This window comes from Lynx rufus, unplaced genomic scaffold (genome assembly GCF_022079265.1).
Source record: "Lynx rufus isolate CCGP_SWC_20201006 ecotype Redwood Valley unplaced genomic scaffold, mLynRuf1.p SCAF_18, whole genome shotgun sequence".
NCBI lineage: Eukaryota > Metazoa > Chordata > Mammalia > Carnivora > Felidae > Lynx > Lynx rufus.
Genome location: NW_025814832.1, coordinates 27,008,910 through 27,026,990, shown reverse-complemented (window position 1 = coordinate 27,026,990; position 18,081 = coordinate 27,008,910). Strand labels below are relative to the sequence as shown.

Sequence of the window (18,081 nt, the reverse complement as noted above, 5' to 3'; positions counted from 1 at the left end):
GCGCCCCAAGGCTTATATTTTTAGCAAACATTTACTGAAGGCCTATTATATTATGTCCCAAGTGCTGAGGGTAAGAAGAAGACAAATAAGATATACCTATCTTAAAAGAGACATTTTCTGGGGTGCCTGGATGGCTCAGTCAGTTGAGCATCTGACTTCGGCTCAGGTCATGATCTCACGGTGTTCTGTGGGTTCGAGCCCCAGGTTGAGCTTTGTGCTGACAGCTTCGGATTCTCTGTCTCCCTCTCTCTCTGTTCCTCCCCCACTAGTGCTCGCTCTCTCTTTTTTTCTCTCTCTCTCTCTCCCGCTCTCTCTCTCTCTCTCTCCAAAATAAAATAAACATTAAAAAATATATATTCAAAAAAAGAGACATTTTCCAAAAAGGGAAAAAAGACCAAGAAACATAAAAATACTGAAACCTTTAAAAGGGATGTAACACATGTGACAGTGGAGGTATGTGCAAATGCTGTGGGGAAAGCCCCATCTCAACATGAGGCAGTTGAGTGGCACTTCATCTGTCTTAACATGTGGGTTTGTGGGGGGCGGGGTACAGAAGAACAGTGGACCAAGGAAACACCACCTACAAAGCAGGAAGGAAGGTTGCAGTTTGGGGTTGTGAGACAAAGTATCAGGAAATTAGCCTAGAAGGGTAAATTGGCACCAGACTGAAAGGGGTCGTATTTGTCAAGGCAGGAAGTTTGGATTTCAGAGGTGGAGACTGACAAAAAAAATAGATCTGTATTTTACATCAGCGAGTGTGGCAGCAGTAAGTGGATGTTCTGAGGTACGGGCATATTTCAAGAAGAAACAATGATGCTATTGTATCATGACCTTTAATGGCATCTGTTTATTTTTCTCTATTCCCAATGTTCCCTTCTTTTGAGGATGATATGCCATAAAAATGAATTCTGGGGGGCGCCTGGGTGGCTCAGTCGGTTAAGCGTCCGACTTCAGCTCAGGTCACGATCTCGCGGTCCGTGAGTTCGAGCCCCGCGTCAGGCTCTGGGCTGATGGCTCGGAGCCTGGAGCCTGCTTCCGATTCTGTGTCTCCCTCTCTCTCTGCCCCTCCCCCGTTCATGCTCTGTCTCTCTCTGTCTCAAAAATAAATAAACGTTAAAAAAAATTTTTTTTAAATGAATTCTGGGCAATTTCAATATTCTAAGATGGGAACTAAGGCTATTGATTGTCATACAACATTATCTAATTAATCAAGCCCCAAATAAATAGTCCTGCATGTTTGTGCGTGCGCTCTCTCTCTCTCTCTCTCTCTCTGTCTCTTTCTCTGTCTCTGTCTCTGTCTCTCTCTGTCTTTCTCTCTCTCTCTCTATATATATATACCCCATAACCAGAAATCAACATTTTACAAATAGAAACTAGGTCAATATAAAAGGAAATACTTATTTTTACTTGCAGTTACTTTATTTTTTCAAGTTTATTTGAGAGAGAGAGAGAGAGAGCATGAGCAGGGGAGGGGCAGAGAGAGATGCAGAGAGTGAGAATCCCAAGCAGGCTCTGTGTGGTCAGCACAGAGCCCGATGTGGGGCTCAAACTCATGAACCGTGAAATCATGACCTGAGCTGAAATCAAGAGTTGGACACTTAACCAGCTGAGCCACCCAGGGCACCCCCCTGCAGTTACTTTAAAAGAAAGGCACATTGCTACATTTTAATTAACTGAAACCAATGACAGACAACCAAGACATGGGTTCTCTTCAAACACATTTTTCCTTTGACTCATTAGGTTACTGTGGAAATCAGAATTTTCCTTCAGAGGTCTGTATTTTTCAAATATGTTTTTGAATCCCTGCTCATGTCCTCTGCAGAACAGCATCATCATACCATCAGCACTCTAAGAACATTTAGCATTAAGTGTTGAAATGTAAAGAGAATCCCTAAAATCAAACCCAATTCTGCTCAATGAATAATAAACCCTAAGAGTCCATGACCACATCACCTTGAACGTGTCCCATCTTATCTGATCTCAGAAGCTAAGCAAGGTCGTGCCTGGTTAGTACTTGGATGGGAGAATAATATATCCTAAGACACTATTTAAATCCATCTATTTAAGATCTCTTGGTTTGTTTTTGGTTTTGGTCTTTCCATTATCAGCTACCTAGTGTTCACAGTTAGAAAAAAAAATTAAGTTTATTTTGGATCATGAAAATTTTCACTTTGTCAGAATAGTGGGGTTTTTTCTTATAAAAATGTTAACGATTCTGGAGGCAATTTGCTCTGCACACCTTTGAAAATGAAATAAATGCCACAATTACACCAAGCAAAGTGAAAGAGATTATGCTCCATAATGGAGATGAAATTCAAGACAGAATCCAAAAAATCTCAAACCCCTATCCATTCGGTATTGCAGCAGGGGTTTCACCCAATGGAACCACTGATCTGGAACTCACATTATAAAATTTTATTCCTCAGTTCCAGTATTTTAAATTTTTATGAAATTGTGACCTTAAAAAATAAGTAAATAAGGGGCGCCTGGGTGGCTCAGTTGGCTAAGTGACTGACTTTGGCTCATGTCATGATCTCGAGGCTCATGAGCTGGAGCCCTGTGTTGGGTTCTGTGCTGACAGCTCAGAGCCTGGAGCCTGCTTCAGATTCTGTGTCTCCCTCTCTCTCTCTGCCCCTCCCCCACTCATACTCTGTCTCTGTCTCTCAGAAATAAATAAAAGTTAAAAACTGAAAAAAAAAAAAAGGAAATAAGACAAAACAGATTCCATCTCAGAAGTAAACCTTCTGTAGCTCCCTTGCCCCTATTCTGAAGTGTAACCAATGAGGGTTTAGTTTCCTAAGAGATTAAAAGATTGTAATTTAGAGATTTTATTTCACTCTCATTATAGATACAGGTAAAAAAAAGTATATCTCTCATCTAAAAATGAGTCATAGGAGGGACACCTGGGTGGCTCAGTCAGTTGGGCGTCCGACTTCGGCTCAGGTTATGATCTCAAGACTCGTGAGTTTGAGCCCCACATCGGGCTCTGCTGACAGCTCAGAGCCTAGAGTCTGCTTCCAATTCTGTGTCTCCTTCTCTCTCCCCCTCCCCCACTCACATTCTGTCTCTCTCTCTCAAAAATAAATATTTAAAATTTTTTTTAAATAAATAAAAATTAGGCATAGGAAATGTGGAGAAAGCAAGGAAATTTCCGGAAATCATAGATCACAACTCCAGATCTTGATAACCAATTTGTCTTTTGGCCTGGAGGGCACAGATCGTACCCATCTGTTACATAAAGTGACTTTTCAATGTGTGCACAGGTAGACATGATTCACACACACACACACACACACACTTTAAACCCAGTACACACCTCACCCCTCCACCATCTGAGCACAGCAAGACCATAAAAAGCGCTGAAAAGACTGCTAACTACAGGGAACATTTTTATGATGGTGGCACAAACAAATAAATGGCATTTAATGAGATGTAATATGAATTTTAAGAGGATACATAAACAATTTCGAGTGCCCAGGATCAAAATGTGTGGGAATATTGTTTTCGTTATTTGTAATGAGTTGTACCTATAATTACTGAGGGGCCACATTTTCTCCATCTTTCCAAAGTCTGCCAAACGGACAGCGCTTCCTAAGAAGATTTTATTCTGGACCAAACATTTTATCCTATTGGCATATGGAAATAGTGTCCTTTTTTAGTAACCTGAAGTTATGCCTCTTTTATGAAGCATAAAACTCTTCCTCAGCAAACAAACAACCCTGATGAGTGTTCATATGACAACTGCCACCAACAGTGATAAGGAAAACATCCGGTCTGTTCCGTAAATACCCATTTGGGGGACTGTATAAAAGTCTCAGGAGGGAAGGAGACCTCGGCAGCCAGTCAGCCGGAGTTCTGCAACTAGTCTTGGTTCTTCGTTCGATAGGATGACTTCGGACTGCTCCCCTACGTGCTGCTCCTCTGAATCCTGTGCCACAGCTTCCGACTGTGTGTTCGCTTCACCCTGTTCCATGGAAACCACTCACCTCCCCAGCGCCCAAGCCACCTCCAGAGGCCAGACCCCTAGCTTCCTATCTGGGTCTCGTTTGGCAACAGGCTGTGTCACACCGTGCTACTTGGCTGGGAATTGTCACATTCCGTGCTTGGTGGGGAGCGGTGCTTGGTGTGAGGATGGGATGTTCAACAGCAACGAGAAGGAGACGATGCAGTTCCTGAACGACAGACTCGCCAACTACCTGGAGAAGGTGCGAGGCCTGGAGGAGACGAACGCGGAGCTGGAGTGCAGGATCCGAGAACAGTGTGAAGGGGAGGTCCCCCTGGTGTGCCCCGATTATCAGTGTTACTTCGACACCATTGAAGATCTCCAGCAAAAGGTCTGGTGTCTCATTGCCCTAATGTTCTACCCTTCCAATCTGGGATTTGCTCCATCTTTATACTAAAAGAGGCTGTTCTATGGAAGTCCCCCCAGGGAAAGGGGACTTTTCAGGAGGTAATGTGACCCAGAGGAAAGGGTGGTGGGCCGAAAGTCAGGAAACGTCAGCATTAGCCCTGGGGATGCCAGTAATCCCTGACGGCCATAATAAACTCTCTCATGTCCAGACTTTTACCTTCATTGTCCAGAGAGTAAGGAAAAACTGTGTTATACCCAAAGTTAATTCTGTATGCAACACTGGATGTTTATATTTATATTTTAACATAGATATTGAAATGTCATCGTTTTAATCCCATAATTTCACCCTAGGAATCATTTTCTTACAGATGAATTTTTATTTTCATGGAGTGGGGATAGAGTCATAATACAAACCACTTATGGAGAAAAATCAGAGTTCAACTGTCAAGGAATATTGCAAAATGTCTTAGGCCATTGAAAAACTAACCTTTTTTATCTATTTCTTTTATAAATTGGTCCTGCTTGTCTCGTCATGAAGTGACATGGCTAATAAGAGAAGTAGGCTGAAAGCTATTTTATACTTTCTTATAAAGACTTTTAAAAGATAAATAATGGCATAGTTGTTAAATGAATAGATATTTAGGTTTCTTTCAAAGGGCCATCTATTACATATAACGACCTTCCTTCCCAGATCTTGTGCACAAAGGCAGAGAATTCTAGACTTGCTGTTCAGCTTGACAACTGCAAACTGGCTGCCGATGACTTTAGGTCAAAGTAAGTTGAATTTGAACTTGAGAATAATTTATGACTGCCTCTCTCTCACTCTCTCTCTCGCGCTGTCTCTCACACACACACAAGTGCGTGTGCACACACCACAAATATTCTCTCTATAAGCTTTTTTAAAGCTAAGAATGCTCACAAAACTCACATTTATTATTTGGGATGTGGCTTCCTTGAGTCCTCTTGTCACTCCCCAGCATCCCCAGCACTGTCTCCAGCCAAGTAAGCATTGGCTGTATCTCTTTTGCCGTGAAAGGTACGAGTCTGAACTGTCTCTTCGCCAGCTGCTGGAGACGGACATTGGCGGCCTGCGTGGGATCCTGGGTGAGTTGACTCTGTGCAAAGCCGATCTGGAGGCCCACGTGGAGTCTCTGAAGGACGATCTCCTTTGCCTTAAGAAAAACCACGAAGAGGTGAGGAAAGTGGCAAAATTGCTGAACAAATGTAGAAGGGACAAAGTCAAACTGATACAGTCCGTGTTGTGTACCTAAATCGAACTTGGGCAGATACCGCTCATGCTGGAACAAAAGTACTCAGGGCACTAATGCTGTTGGGCCTGATCATGGCAGCATGTCATGTCTCTGTATGTACATGTGAAATGGCCCTGGCCAGTGCCACATGGATGAACCAAACTGTCCACCTGTCATTGCTGTCTGGAGGGGGTAACTCCCACAAACAGCCTTCCTTGGAGGCTTTATGGCTCACCTAACTCTAACCTATAAGGTTTGAAAATCTGGATTATCGATAAACACAGGGTGTGAAGGCCATTTCAAAAAGGGGATAACATCTTATGCAATATTTGGGCCAAATTTTTAAAATATTCTGTACCTATAAACTTTTTAAAATCATAAAATATGAAGTATCTGATTATCTCACATCAATGAGGCTAAAGGGTGAAAAGCTGAAAGATGTAATATAGTATATTTCCCCTTTGAGCATTGGTTGATGATAATAATAGCATTTATTGAGGCCTTCCTATTTGCCAAGGGCTTTCATAAGTGCTTTCTATAAACATTAACTCGTATCTCTCACAATAAGTCTCTGGGAAAGGTAAAATTATTATACCCATTTGCAGATGCAGACACTGAGCTACGAAAAGAGATTGCAACCCAAGCAACTGAATCTAAATCCCTTTAGATTTTTTACACTTTTACTCACTTCTCCCCCAAAACAGAAATGCGACGCCCTTGGGATGTCAAAGTGAATCCCCCCCTTCCCCCGCCCACCCACCCTGTCACACTCTTGACTCCATTCCCCCATTCAGGAGGTCAACTTGCTTCGCGGACAGCTGGGTGACCGACTCAGCGTGGAGCTGGACACTGCCCCCACCGTCGACCTCAACAGGGTCCTGGATGAGATGCGCTGTCAGTATGAAACGGTGCTCGCCAACAACCGCAGAGACGTGGAAGAATGGTTCGCTGTTCAGGTCAGCTCCTGGAGCAGGAAGGTGACAGGCTTCCAGATGTCTGTCTTACTTGGGTCCTCTGATCACACCTGTGTTTCAGACAGAGGAGCTGAATCAGCAGCAGCTGTGCAGCACGAAGCAGCTGCAGGACTGCCAGACAGAGATCCTGGAACTGAAACGCACAGCCAACGCTCTGGAAATTGAGCTCCAAGCACAGCAAAGCCTGGTATGCCACACACATACTGAGGAGTCAGGCCCCGAGATGCCATCCCCTCTTCCAAACCCCGAGGAGAGAGCCCCACAGTTCATGTGGCAGAAAGTCTCCATTTCCAATGTGCAAGGAGTATATTTCCTTGCCTTTCCTAAATACTGCTGTTTACCGAGCTAGAGGCAGAAGCGATAGGTCAACAGCTTGTACTGTCCCAACGGGATGCCCTGACCGTCCCTTCTGGGCTTGAGTGTGATCCTGCAGCACCTTCCAGAGACAGGGAGAGAGGGGAAGAGCAGGAGCAGAATGAGAACAGAACCTCTGAGTCAAAGGCACTCGAGCATTCCAGTGGGTTTTGAAGCTCTTTTTTTTTTTTTAATCTTTTTTTAATGTTTATTTATTTCTGAGACAGAGAGAGACAGAGCATGAGTGGGGGAGGGGCAGACAGAGGGAGACACAGAATCGGAAGCAGGCTCCAGGCTCTGAGCTGTCAGCACAGAGCCCGATGCGGGGCTCGAACTCACAAACCGTGAGATCGTGACCTGAGCCGAAGTCGGTCACTCAACCGACTGAGCCACCCAGGCGCCCCTGAAGCTCTTTTGATTCGGGCCAGGTTTCTAAGCTCACCATCATAGAAAACAATGGTATTCAAACTCTGCATTCTACCACTATCCTAAACTTTCCCAGGATCCACATCTCAACTGGACCCTTCACTGAACCCTCCCCCCGACCCCCACCAAGCAACGAGGATACCGTGCACTGAAGATAACACTAGCCAGTTCCAGTCAAACACCCCTGTCTGTGCCACGTTAGGCCCTATGGAGACTAGGTGAATGACAGCTGTGCATTCATCTTGTGAGAGCCTTACTTTATGGGATAAATCCCTTTACTAAGCCTGTTATACAGATGAGGAAGACTGAGATTCAGATTAAGTTGCAGGGATCATGCAGTTTTTAAGAGGCAAAAGTGGAAGCTGGATCCAGCTGGTTCAATCCCAGAGCCTCTTAACTCCCACTATATGGCTCCTCCCTGCCTCAAGTCGATACCCAACTTCAGTATACTGAAGGTTGCAGCGGGCTTGGTGGTGTTAGTAATAACTCTTACCTAGCTTTTAAAGTTTTTTTTTTCAGGAACTCTTCAAAATGCTTTACACATATCACTCATTTCATCCTCACAACCCTCCTAGGAGATAGGTACTTTGCATTGCCCACTTGTTATAGAATAAAACTAAGGCTCAGAGAAGCTAAGTAATTTTCAGAATGTCACTAGGCTACACTAGGGTAGAGCAAGGCTTTGGAAACAGGCACTCTGATCCCAGGGATTACGTTATACAGCCCTCCTGAGGACACTTCTTCTGCAGACAGAATCTCTGGAATGCACTGTGGCGGAGACTGAGGCCCAGTACGGCGCGCAGCTGGCCCAGATGCAGTGCCTGATCGATAACGTGGAGAACCAGCTGGCGGAGATCCGCTGTGACCTGGAGCGGCAGAACCAGGAGTACGAGGTGCTGCTGGACACAAAGGCCCGGCTGGAGTGTGAGATCAACACGTACCGGGGTCTCCTTGAGAGTGAGGACAGCAGGCAAGTTCCACATGTTTATTCTCAAAATCCCCCAAGTCACAAAGAGGCTCTTGTAGGAGAATCCTGTTTCCCCAAGATCTGCCCAAGGTCAAACCTCTCTAATGTGTTAAAGGATCTCCTTACAAGAGTTAAAAACAAAAACAAAAACAAAAACAACAACAACCATAACTGAGGCTAATCACACGATATTAGAAGTGTTCACAAAGTATTCTAAGTTCTAAAGCAGAATAAGTATCACACATAAAATTCCATGCTGGAGATCTCCCTTGGCTCCTGCCTCCCACCAAAGGCATAAGAGGACATTTTGCAAAGTGAAGTAAATACATATAGTTGTATTGAGCTGGCACAGCTGCAATGGGCATGAAGCGACAATGCTGGGTCCAGGCATAAAATAGGCTTAAGTCAAATGTTATTCTGCAAAGAGCGTTCAAAGAGTGGCAGATTTGGGCACGATCTTTTCTGAGTTGAAATGTTATCCAGCTTTCCCCTGTTGAACTTAGTTCAAATTTCTCCACAGGCTTCCCTGTCACCCATGTTCTACCACAAGCACGTCAGACAACACTTGTGAGCCATACTCCGCGTATGTGATTTGCACGCTCGAAAACTGCTGTGTGTGAATGCTAAACCCCCAGCGCGGCGGATGGAGGCTTCAAAGCCAGCAGCGTCCTGGAAAGGAGATGGGGGCTTCAGTCAGAGACATCCAAACTTGAAAGTCAAGAAGGGTTTTCCATCCTGGGGAGCCTGGGTGGCTCAGCCGGTTGAGTGTCCCACTCTTGGTTTCGGCTCAGGTCATGATCCCAGCGCGTGGGATTGAGCCCAAATCAAGCTCTGCACTGAGCATGGAGCCTGCTTGAGATTCTCTCTCTCTCCCTCTGCCCCTCTTCCCCTCTTGCTAATGCTCTCTCTCTCTCTCTCTCAAATAAAATTTTAAAAAAGGGTTTCTATCCTGAACTTGTCCTCTAAACATCCTCAGTATATTTCTGCTTTATCATTTCCTCTCCTGCCAGCTTATTTGTGATATTCTAGGAGTCTATAAAGCTTTCTTGCTAATCTCCAAATAAAATGTGTTCCATTTTTTTTAGCATGGTAAATATAAACTTTGTGGCTTATTACTGCAGATGTGATAACCATATGATGCCAAGGTAATTGCCTAAACCCATGCCGACAGTTTGATTTTGCACAAACCAAAGCTGAAAATAGTTTTTTAACTCCTCAATTACAAACAGGTTAACTAATCAATGCAAAATGTCATATATCTTGGAAGACAGTTGGAACTTTAGGAATAAATTTTATTTTATTTGTAATTACAAAAGTTCAAGATTCCATTTTTTTTTTCAATTTGGCACACGAAAGGGGAAAAAAGTCAGTTATAATTCCACACCCGAAATATCCATTCTCGGTATCTTGGGAACTTACAGTTTTCTTTCTTACAATAGGTTTTTCCATACAGTGGTAATCATATTTACATATGCACATAGTTGAGTAGCGTATTTTTTTACTATGTCATGTAAGCATTTTCAATCCTAATAAACATATAAGATTGTCTTGTGACCATTATGTTAGCGGCTGCATAAAATACCATAAGGTACATAGGTCTGTTATTGAACATTGGGGTATAAGAATAATTATTCACAGGGGTGCCTGGGTGGCTCAGTCGGTGGAGCGTCCAACTTCGGCTCAGGTCATGATCTCACTGTTCATGAGTTCAAGACCCACGTCGGGCTCTGTGCTGACAGCTCAGAGCCTGCAGCCTGCTTTGGATTCTGTGTCTCCCTTTCTTTCTGCTCCTCCCCTTCTTGCACTCTGTCTCTCTCTCTCTCAAAAATAAATAAACATTAAAATTTTTAAAAAAAGAAGAATTATTCACATACATTTAAAAAGCAAAACAGAGGGGCGCCTGGATGGCTCAGTACAGCTCAGAGCCTAGAGCCTGCTTCAGATTCTGTGTCTCCCTCTCTTTCTGCCCCTATCCCACTTGCGCACTCTCTCTCTCTCTCTCTCAAAGATAAAAAAACACTAAAAAAAATTTTTTTAGTAAATAAATAAAAAAGCAAAACAGAGAACTCCACTTCCAGAAGATGAAATAGATGTACATTTCCTTGTTCCTCTTCCTAAGTTTGGCTAAAAACCCTAGAAATTACACATAAAACAAATACAGCATGAAGGAGATCTTTATGGTGCATATCTTGAGTTGTGTATCATGAATGCTGAGGTAGTTACATGAATCTACATATGTGAAAGAAATATACACATCATACACACACACATTGTGTATATATATACATATATATATATATATGTATATATATACACATTGTATCCATGTCAACTTCTTGACTTTACAATTGAACTATAGCTGAGCAAGATATAACCACTATAACCACAGGAGAAAGCTAGATGCATGGGACCTCTATGCACCATCTTTGCAACTTCCTGTGGGTCTGTAATTGTTTCAAAATGCAAATGTTCTTTTAAAAAACACATAGTGGTTTTTAACCCAGAGGTTTCCACCATATCAATCTCTGCCATCCACCCACCCTCAGACTTTCCCACGGTTTCTTCTCTGCCTTGGTCAAGATTATGGCAAAGCAAATATTCAGCATCTGTAATAATTCCCAACGAGCTATATCCAATTTCCTCTCAGAAAAATGCACATGACTACCTTCTCTCGATCTATAACATTTTGTATGGATTCACTAATCTATTTTTATTTTCTGAGTTAAAAATATTTCCAGTTTGGCTTAATGCAAAATCAAAGTGGAACTGAAGTAGGAAAATATCCTTAAGATAGAATAACCACTTTGGGGACTCTCATGTTACTTTTAGCCTTTCATAACTATTTTTAGTTTTGGCATAGTATTGCACTAAATATTATGTTAAAGACATAGGCTAATTCTAGATCTGACCTCTTCTTGGGTTAGTCTGCCTGTTCTAAATGGTGTTAGGGTGGGAGGACTCCAGCTTCTTTTTTTTTTTTTTTTTTTAACCATAGTACACTTTCACTGGCCAAATGGTCTTTCCTTTCTACTTTCCAACAATGATAAAAACTTCTAAAATCCTAGGGGCATTAAATTATGTTTACTTTGCAGTAGTGTAATAGATTCATATTTGCATGGCAATAAATATGTTTTTAAATCTGGTTATTGGAAAAGTATAGACCAAAATTATCATTGATACAAATCTGGATCATTGTGAGCTCTATAGTTAACCAAACACCCCACAACAAAGTAATTGCTAATGATGATGCTAAATAGTCACATTAAGTGAATTATGCACAAAGAGGAAAGATCTCCATCACTGAAAACTGTGACATCCCAAAACAGCCCTCAGAAGCCTTCCTCCAGGGACACCTCGGTGGCTCAGTCTGTTAAGCATCTGACTCCTGGTTTCGGTTCAGGTCATAACATAATCTCATGGTTTCATGAGTTTGAGCCCCAGAGGCAGGCTCTGTGCTGACAGTGCAGAGCCTGCTTGGGATTCTCAGTCTCCCTCCCTCCCTGCCCCTCCCCCACTCATGCTGTCTCTGTGTCTCTCAGGATAAATAAACTTAAAAAAAAAAGCCTTCCTCCAAACTGTAGGAATTCCATCTTTTTCCATGTGGGCATATGCAGTAGGCATTCCCCTGGGTTGTCAAACACTGAAAAATGGCCACTGTACTTTTGGATAAAACAGTTAAGGCCTTTCTTGGTAAAATCTAGTAGAATCCTAATTTTAGTTAATTATGCAACATCTTCATAGCTTTAATAATGCACTAAATAAGATGCCTGTATTTTTAGCACCGAGTGTTGCATAAAAAGTAAAATCTAAAATATAACGTATCATGGGGTGCCTGGGTGGCTCAGTCGGTTAAGCGTCTGACTTCAGCTCAGGTCATGATCTCGTAGTTTGTGAGCTCAAGCCCCGAATCGTGCTCTGTGCTGACAGCTCAGAGCCTGGAGTCTGTTTCAAATTCTGTGTCTCCCTCTCTCTCTGCCCCTCCCCCTATTCATGTACTGTCTTTCTCTGTCTCTCAAAAATAAATACACATTAAAGAATCTTTTTTAAATAATAAAAATATAAAATAAAATATAATGCATCACTCATCTGTAAGAACCAGCACAAAACTTTGCATTCTAGGTTCTGAGTACAGCCCACCATGAGGACACTCAGGCAAAACAATGGCCTCAAAATTTGCCTGCTCTAAATGCAAGAAGCATTCATGACTTGAGGACACAGGCTCCTCACTGTATCTATTTAGTATTTACAATTCATGGGTTCCTTGCTGGCCCCACAAAGGCCATATTCCCTCCCTATATCTCAGCTACTTAGCTCAGGCTGGACCTAAAGCCCATCCTTCCTCTCCCCTGCACTGCCCCTTTCCCAGAAGGCTCCAGCCAGGACAATGCTGTGAAGGGAACTCCTCTCTATCACTCTCAGACTTGCTCTCCCAGCATCTGGAACATGCTGCCTCCCCAGTCTCTTGAACTAAAGATTAAAGCCCTGGTTACACCTTTCCTAACTGCAAGGGGACAGGAAAGAGTAATCTTCCCCTGTGCCCCCAAGGAGAGGAGAATCAAATATGGGTGAGCCCTGGATTCTCTCCCAGAGCAGCCTTGAAACACCTAGATGGAGAAAAATGGAGGGAACCTCAACAATAAATACGCCCTGGAGAAACAAAGCAAGGAGAGCTTGGAGCATGGCAAGGAATACAGTTTGGTTAGAGTGTATGCAGGGGGTACAGGAGCCATGGGATGTGAAGTACAGTCAGCTGGATCAAGACTATGGCAAGTCTTGATTGCCTGGCAATCAAGAATTTGTACTTTGCTCTCAGGAAGCGCTGGGTATTTCTGCACCGGAAAATGGTTGTTATGTTAAGGCAGACAAAGAAGGTCTTCAAGATAGGCTACGTCATATCATGCTTATAGGTTAGCCAGATTTCGCAAAGTCAACAAATGAGCTGGTGGCAGCAAAATGATGGTAACAGATAGATACCCACTGCTGTCTCAAAAAAATGGGTAATGAAGGAAAGACACTGCCTTCAAAGCCAAAGTGGCTACATAGCTAGGAGTTAGACAATATTAAGATCTGTAACAAACATGCTTACAGGGAAAGGAAAATTGATCAAGTAGTAAAGAAGATGTGCAAGATGCAAGAAAAGGGTACATAATTGATGAAATGTGGTCCTGAAAGAAACAAAAGAGAAGTTAGCTCCAGAGCACAAATAAAGCAGTCAGCCATGCAACGAAGGAAAATCACTGCCTGAGATACACAAGAAGAGAAGTGATAAGATGGAGAAAAGAGTACAAAAACAAAGATATAACAAAAATAGTTGTCTAACTCTTTTTTAAAAAAAAATTTAATGTTTATTTATCTATCTTGAGAGAGAGAGCATGTGTGAGCAGGGGAAGGGCAAAGAGAGAGGGAGGGACAGAAAGAATCCCAAACAAGCTCTGGGCTGCCCGTGCAGAGCCCGACTGGGGGCTCGAACTCACAAACGGTGAGATTATGACCTGAGCCAAAATCAAGAGTCAACGCTTAGCAGACTGAGCCACCCAGGTGCCCCATGTCAAACTCTTCTTCTGATTCTGAAAGTGATACAGCCAATTTGTGGGATGTGTACAAAAACATAAAGAAGAAAATAACTCTCATTAATAATTATAAAATGCAAAGAAGTCCACTCTTAACATTTAGATATCTTTCCTTCCAGTCCTTTTTACACGTTTTTAAAATTATTACTATTTCAAATGCTGTTATTTTGTGAAGCAAAATTTGTCCATTTTTTTGTGGTTTCTTGATTTTGAGTCACTGTTATAAAGGCCTTCCTCCACTCTTCATTTGTGAAAGAATTCTCTTATGCTTTCTCTTAGCACATTTATGACTTCCATTTTTCACAAGTGAAATTACAAATGACCCATTTGTAATTCAAGTACATGAATAAAGTAGTAAGCATTCATAGAGCTACACAGCTCTATCAAATCTTAACTTTCTATGTTAACCATACTTCACTGGGATTTCATTTTCATACAAGAAAACGTATCAATGGTGGAAAGCATGTAGTTCCATGAAACTTGAAAACCATACACAGTCATGTAATCACATCCAGATCGAGACATAGACTAGAACATCAAGATGTGAAATATCGACCTTGAGAGTTCCTTCATGCTCCTTCCCAGTCAGCTCACCTCCCTCATGAGGAGACAACCACTATTCTGATACCTGACACCGTAGAAGAGTTTGGCCTGTTCTTAATATAAATGTAATCATACTGTTTGTACCCTTTTGTGCCTAAATTCTTCAGGTTGATATATATTTTTTTAATGTTTATTATTTTTGAGAGAGAGAGAGCGCGCGCGGAAGAGAGAGAGAGCACGAGTGGGGGAGGGGCAGAGAGAGAGGGAGACACAGAATCCGAAGCACGCTCCGTGCTGACAGCTCAGAGCCTGACACGGGGCTCAAACCCATGAACCGTGAGATCATGACCTGAGCTGAAGTCAGACGCTTAACCAACTGAGCCACCCAGACGACCCAGGTTGACATGTTTTTGAAGTTCATCCACGTCATTGTGAATACCAATAGTTCATTCCTTTTGTTGTCAAGTTACTAACCTATTCTATGAATATACCACAGTCTGTTGATCCATTGTGTTGTTTGTGAGCATTTGGCTTGTTTCCATTTGGGTGCCATTAAGAATAAAACTGCTAGAAGCATTTTTATGCAAGTCTTTTTGTGTACATACGCACTCATTTCTCTTGGGCATAGAACTAGTCATGATACTGCTGTGTCAAAGGGAAGGTCCTTTATATCTCAAGTGGATATTTTCACCCAGCCAGTGGCTTGTGCTTTCTCTTTCTTAGTGGTATATTTTGATCAGTAAAAGACTTTAACTATGATGAAGTCAAATTCATTGTTTTATGTTTAGTGCTCTCCACGTGCTAGTAGTCTTTGTCTGAACAGGGTTATGAAGATCTTCTTCCATGTTGCCTTCTAAAAGTTCCATACCTGTAACCTTCACATTTAAGTATTTAATCCATCTTGAATTAATTTTTATATAGAGTGTGAGGTACAGCTCAAGATGTATCGATCTCTGCTATACGCAATTATCTAATTGATCGGCAACATTTATTGAAAAGGCTATCCTTTTCTCATGGATTTGCATCGGAAACGTTGTCAAAAATCAACTGACCATATGTATGTGAGACAATTTCTAGAATCTTTATTCTATTTCACTGATCCACTTGCCAACCCTTATGCCAATATCACACTGTCTGATTATAGTAGCAGTATAGTAACTTGTATGAATTTATACTCCCACCAGCAATAAATGAGAGGCTGTATACAGTACATTTGTTACCAAACTGTGATTTTTTTTTTTCAGTATGATAGGGAGAAAGATAAAATAAAATCTCAGTGTAGTTTAAATTTACATTTCTTCTTTATGAGTGACATTGAGCATTTTTTCTAAGGTTCTTTGTAAATTAAGTGCCTGTTATATTTTCTTTCTGGTCACTGTCTATGGAGTTATTGCAAATATACCTTCCCAGTTTGTCATCTGTCTTCCAATTTTATAGGTTGTGTTTTGTACCAATGTAAAAGTTATCTGATGTTGTCAGATTTATAAGTTTTTATGGTTTCTTTATTTCGGTCATTATTAGAAAGGCCTTCTGTCTTCAACTTTATAAAAAGAATTCTCATATTTTTAGCACAATTATGATTGCATTTTTCACATTTGAATTTTTGATCAATTTGCAATATGTCTTACTAGGAAGGATGAGTCATTATCCCAACATTTCCTGCCCTGCCTTCTACCTCAAGTGATACAGAATTGTCCCCAAACTACATATGATAGTCTATCTTTCCTCCACTAGTTTTAAATGTCACATTTATCATACACTAAATTCCAGTCTGTTTGGAAGTCTATTTTAGACCTCTTGTTCTAGTCTATTGATCTGACTATTCATGCATCAATACTATAGTATTTTGATTAGTGAGTCTTTAAAATAGGAAGAACTAGTCACTGGGGCTTCCTCTTATAGAAGTTTCCTGGCTATTCAAATTTGATTAACTTTTCTCATAAAACTTCAGAATTATCTTGCCTGGTTAAAAAAAAATCACATTTTTGAGATTGGGAGGATCTCAATAAGTTTAGTGGGATCTAAGTTAAATTAATGTGGAGATAATTGACATTTTTATAGTGATGGATATAGTATTTCAGTCCAAGAACATGATATATCTTTCCATTTATTCTAGTTTTCTGTCCTTCAATGTATTTTAATATTTTATTCATGTAGTCTACCTTTCTAACTAAATTTATTCCTGTGCATTTTATATTTGGTGGCACTATTGTAAATTAATGTTTTTTCCTTACCTTATGTGATATGCAGAATAATGCGCCCCCAAAGATGTTCATATCCTAATCCTACAGCTTTTGAATATGTTAGGCTACATGACAAAGGGGAAGTAAGGCCACTAATCAGCTGACCTTAAAATAGGAAGATTATCCTAGATGATATGAGTGGGCCCAATATAATCACAAGGGCCTTAAGGGTGGAAGAGGGAAGCAGAAGAGTCAGTGTCAGAGTGACGCCGCATGAGAAAGACTCCCCACTGCTGGCTTTGAAGACAGAAAGAGGCCAGGAGCTAAGGAGCCTGTGCAGCCTCTAGAAGCTAGAAAAGGCAAGATAATTGTTCTCTCCTAGAGCCTCCATAAAGGAACAGGAACAAATAAGTTTCTTTCTTTTTTTAAATTTTTATTTGAGAGAGAGAGAGCACGAGCAGGAGAGAGGGGGAAGAGGGGGGACAGAGAGAGAGAGAGAGAGAGAGGGAGAGAGAAAGAAAATCCTAACCCTGATGCAGGGCTCAATCCCATGACTCTGGGATCATCACCTGAGCCTAAATCAAGAGAGTCGGATGCTCAACCAAATGAGCCAGCTAGGCACCCCAAAAATAACTTTCTTTCTTTCTTTCTTTCTTTCTTTCTTTCTTTCTTTCTTTCTTTCTTTCTTTATTTTCGGGACAGAGATAGACAGAGCATGAACGGGGGAGGGGCAGAGAGAGAGGGAGACACAGAATCAGAAGCAGGCTCCAGGCTCTGAGCCATCAGCCCAGAGCCCGACGCGGGGCTTGAACTCACGGACCGCGAGATTGTGACCTGGCTGAAGTCGGACGCTTAACCGACTGTGCCACCCAGGCGCCCTCCAAAAATAACTTTCTTAAGAAAACACTGAGAAAGTATTCCTGAGAATGAAAACCACACACCTTTCAACACATCATGTTTAAACAGCAAATATAAACCAACCCCAAGACAAATTGTTAGCTAATGTAATTCCACAAGCAAACACTGAGCACAAAAAATGTCATAAAATGTCGGTTTTGGAAAACCAAAAGGTAACCAGCTTCTTTTTCAGGAAATTTATTGTTAGCAATCAAACCCTACCCGGCAAGCTGAAACAGGAATCTAGCAATCATCTTTTAAAAAAGGGGTCTTGGGGCGCCTGGGTGGCGCAGTCGGTTAAGCGTCCGACTTCAGCCAGGTCACGATCTCGCGGTCCGTGAGTTCGAGCCCCGCATCAGGCTCTGGGCTGATGGCTCAGAGCCTGGAGCCTGTTTCCGATTCTGTGTCTCCCTCTCTCTCTGCCCCTCCCCCGTTCATGCTCTGTCTTTCTCTGTCCCAAAAAAATAAATAAATGAACGTTAAAAAAAGGGGTCTTATTTAAAACTCACATTTTAACCCATACTCACAACGTCTGAACAATGAAAATGGAAAATCAGTTGGGCAGA

General features: G+C 41.9%; 1 protein-coding gene across 1 annotated transcript; it reads left to right on the top strand.

Annotated features, from left to right (window-relative positions):
• The first annotated feature begins 3,887 nt into the window (after nt 1-3,887).
• On the top strand, nt 3,888-8,942 carry KRT40 (keratin 40). Its single transcript, XM_047080648.1, has 7 exons — nt 3,888-4,334; nt 5,043-5,125; nt 5,388-5,544; nt 6,396-6,557; nt 6,637-6,762; nt 8,105-8,325; nt 8,843-8,942. Exons 1-7 carry the CDS (start codon nt 3,888-3,890, stop codon nt 8,940-8,942), a joined length of 1,296 nt encoding a protein of 431 aa, XP_046936604.1.
• Nucleotides 8,943-18,081: the final 9,139 nt, after the last annotated feature.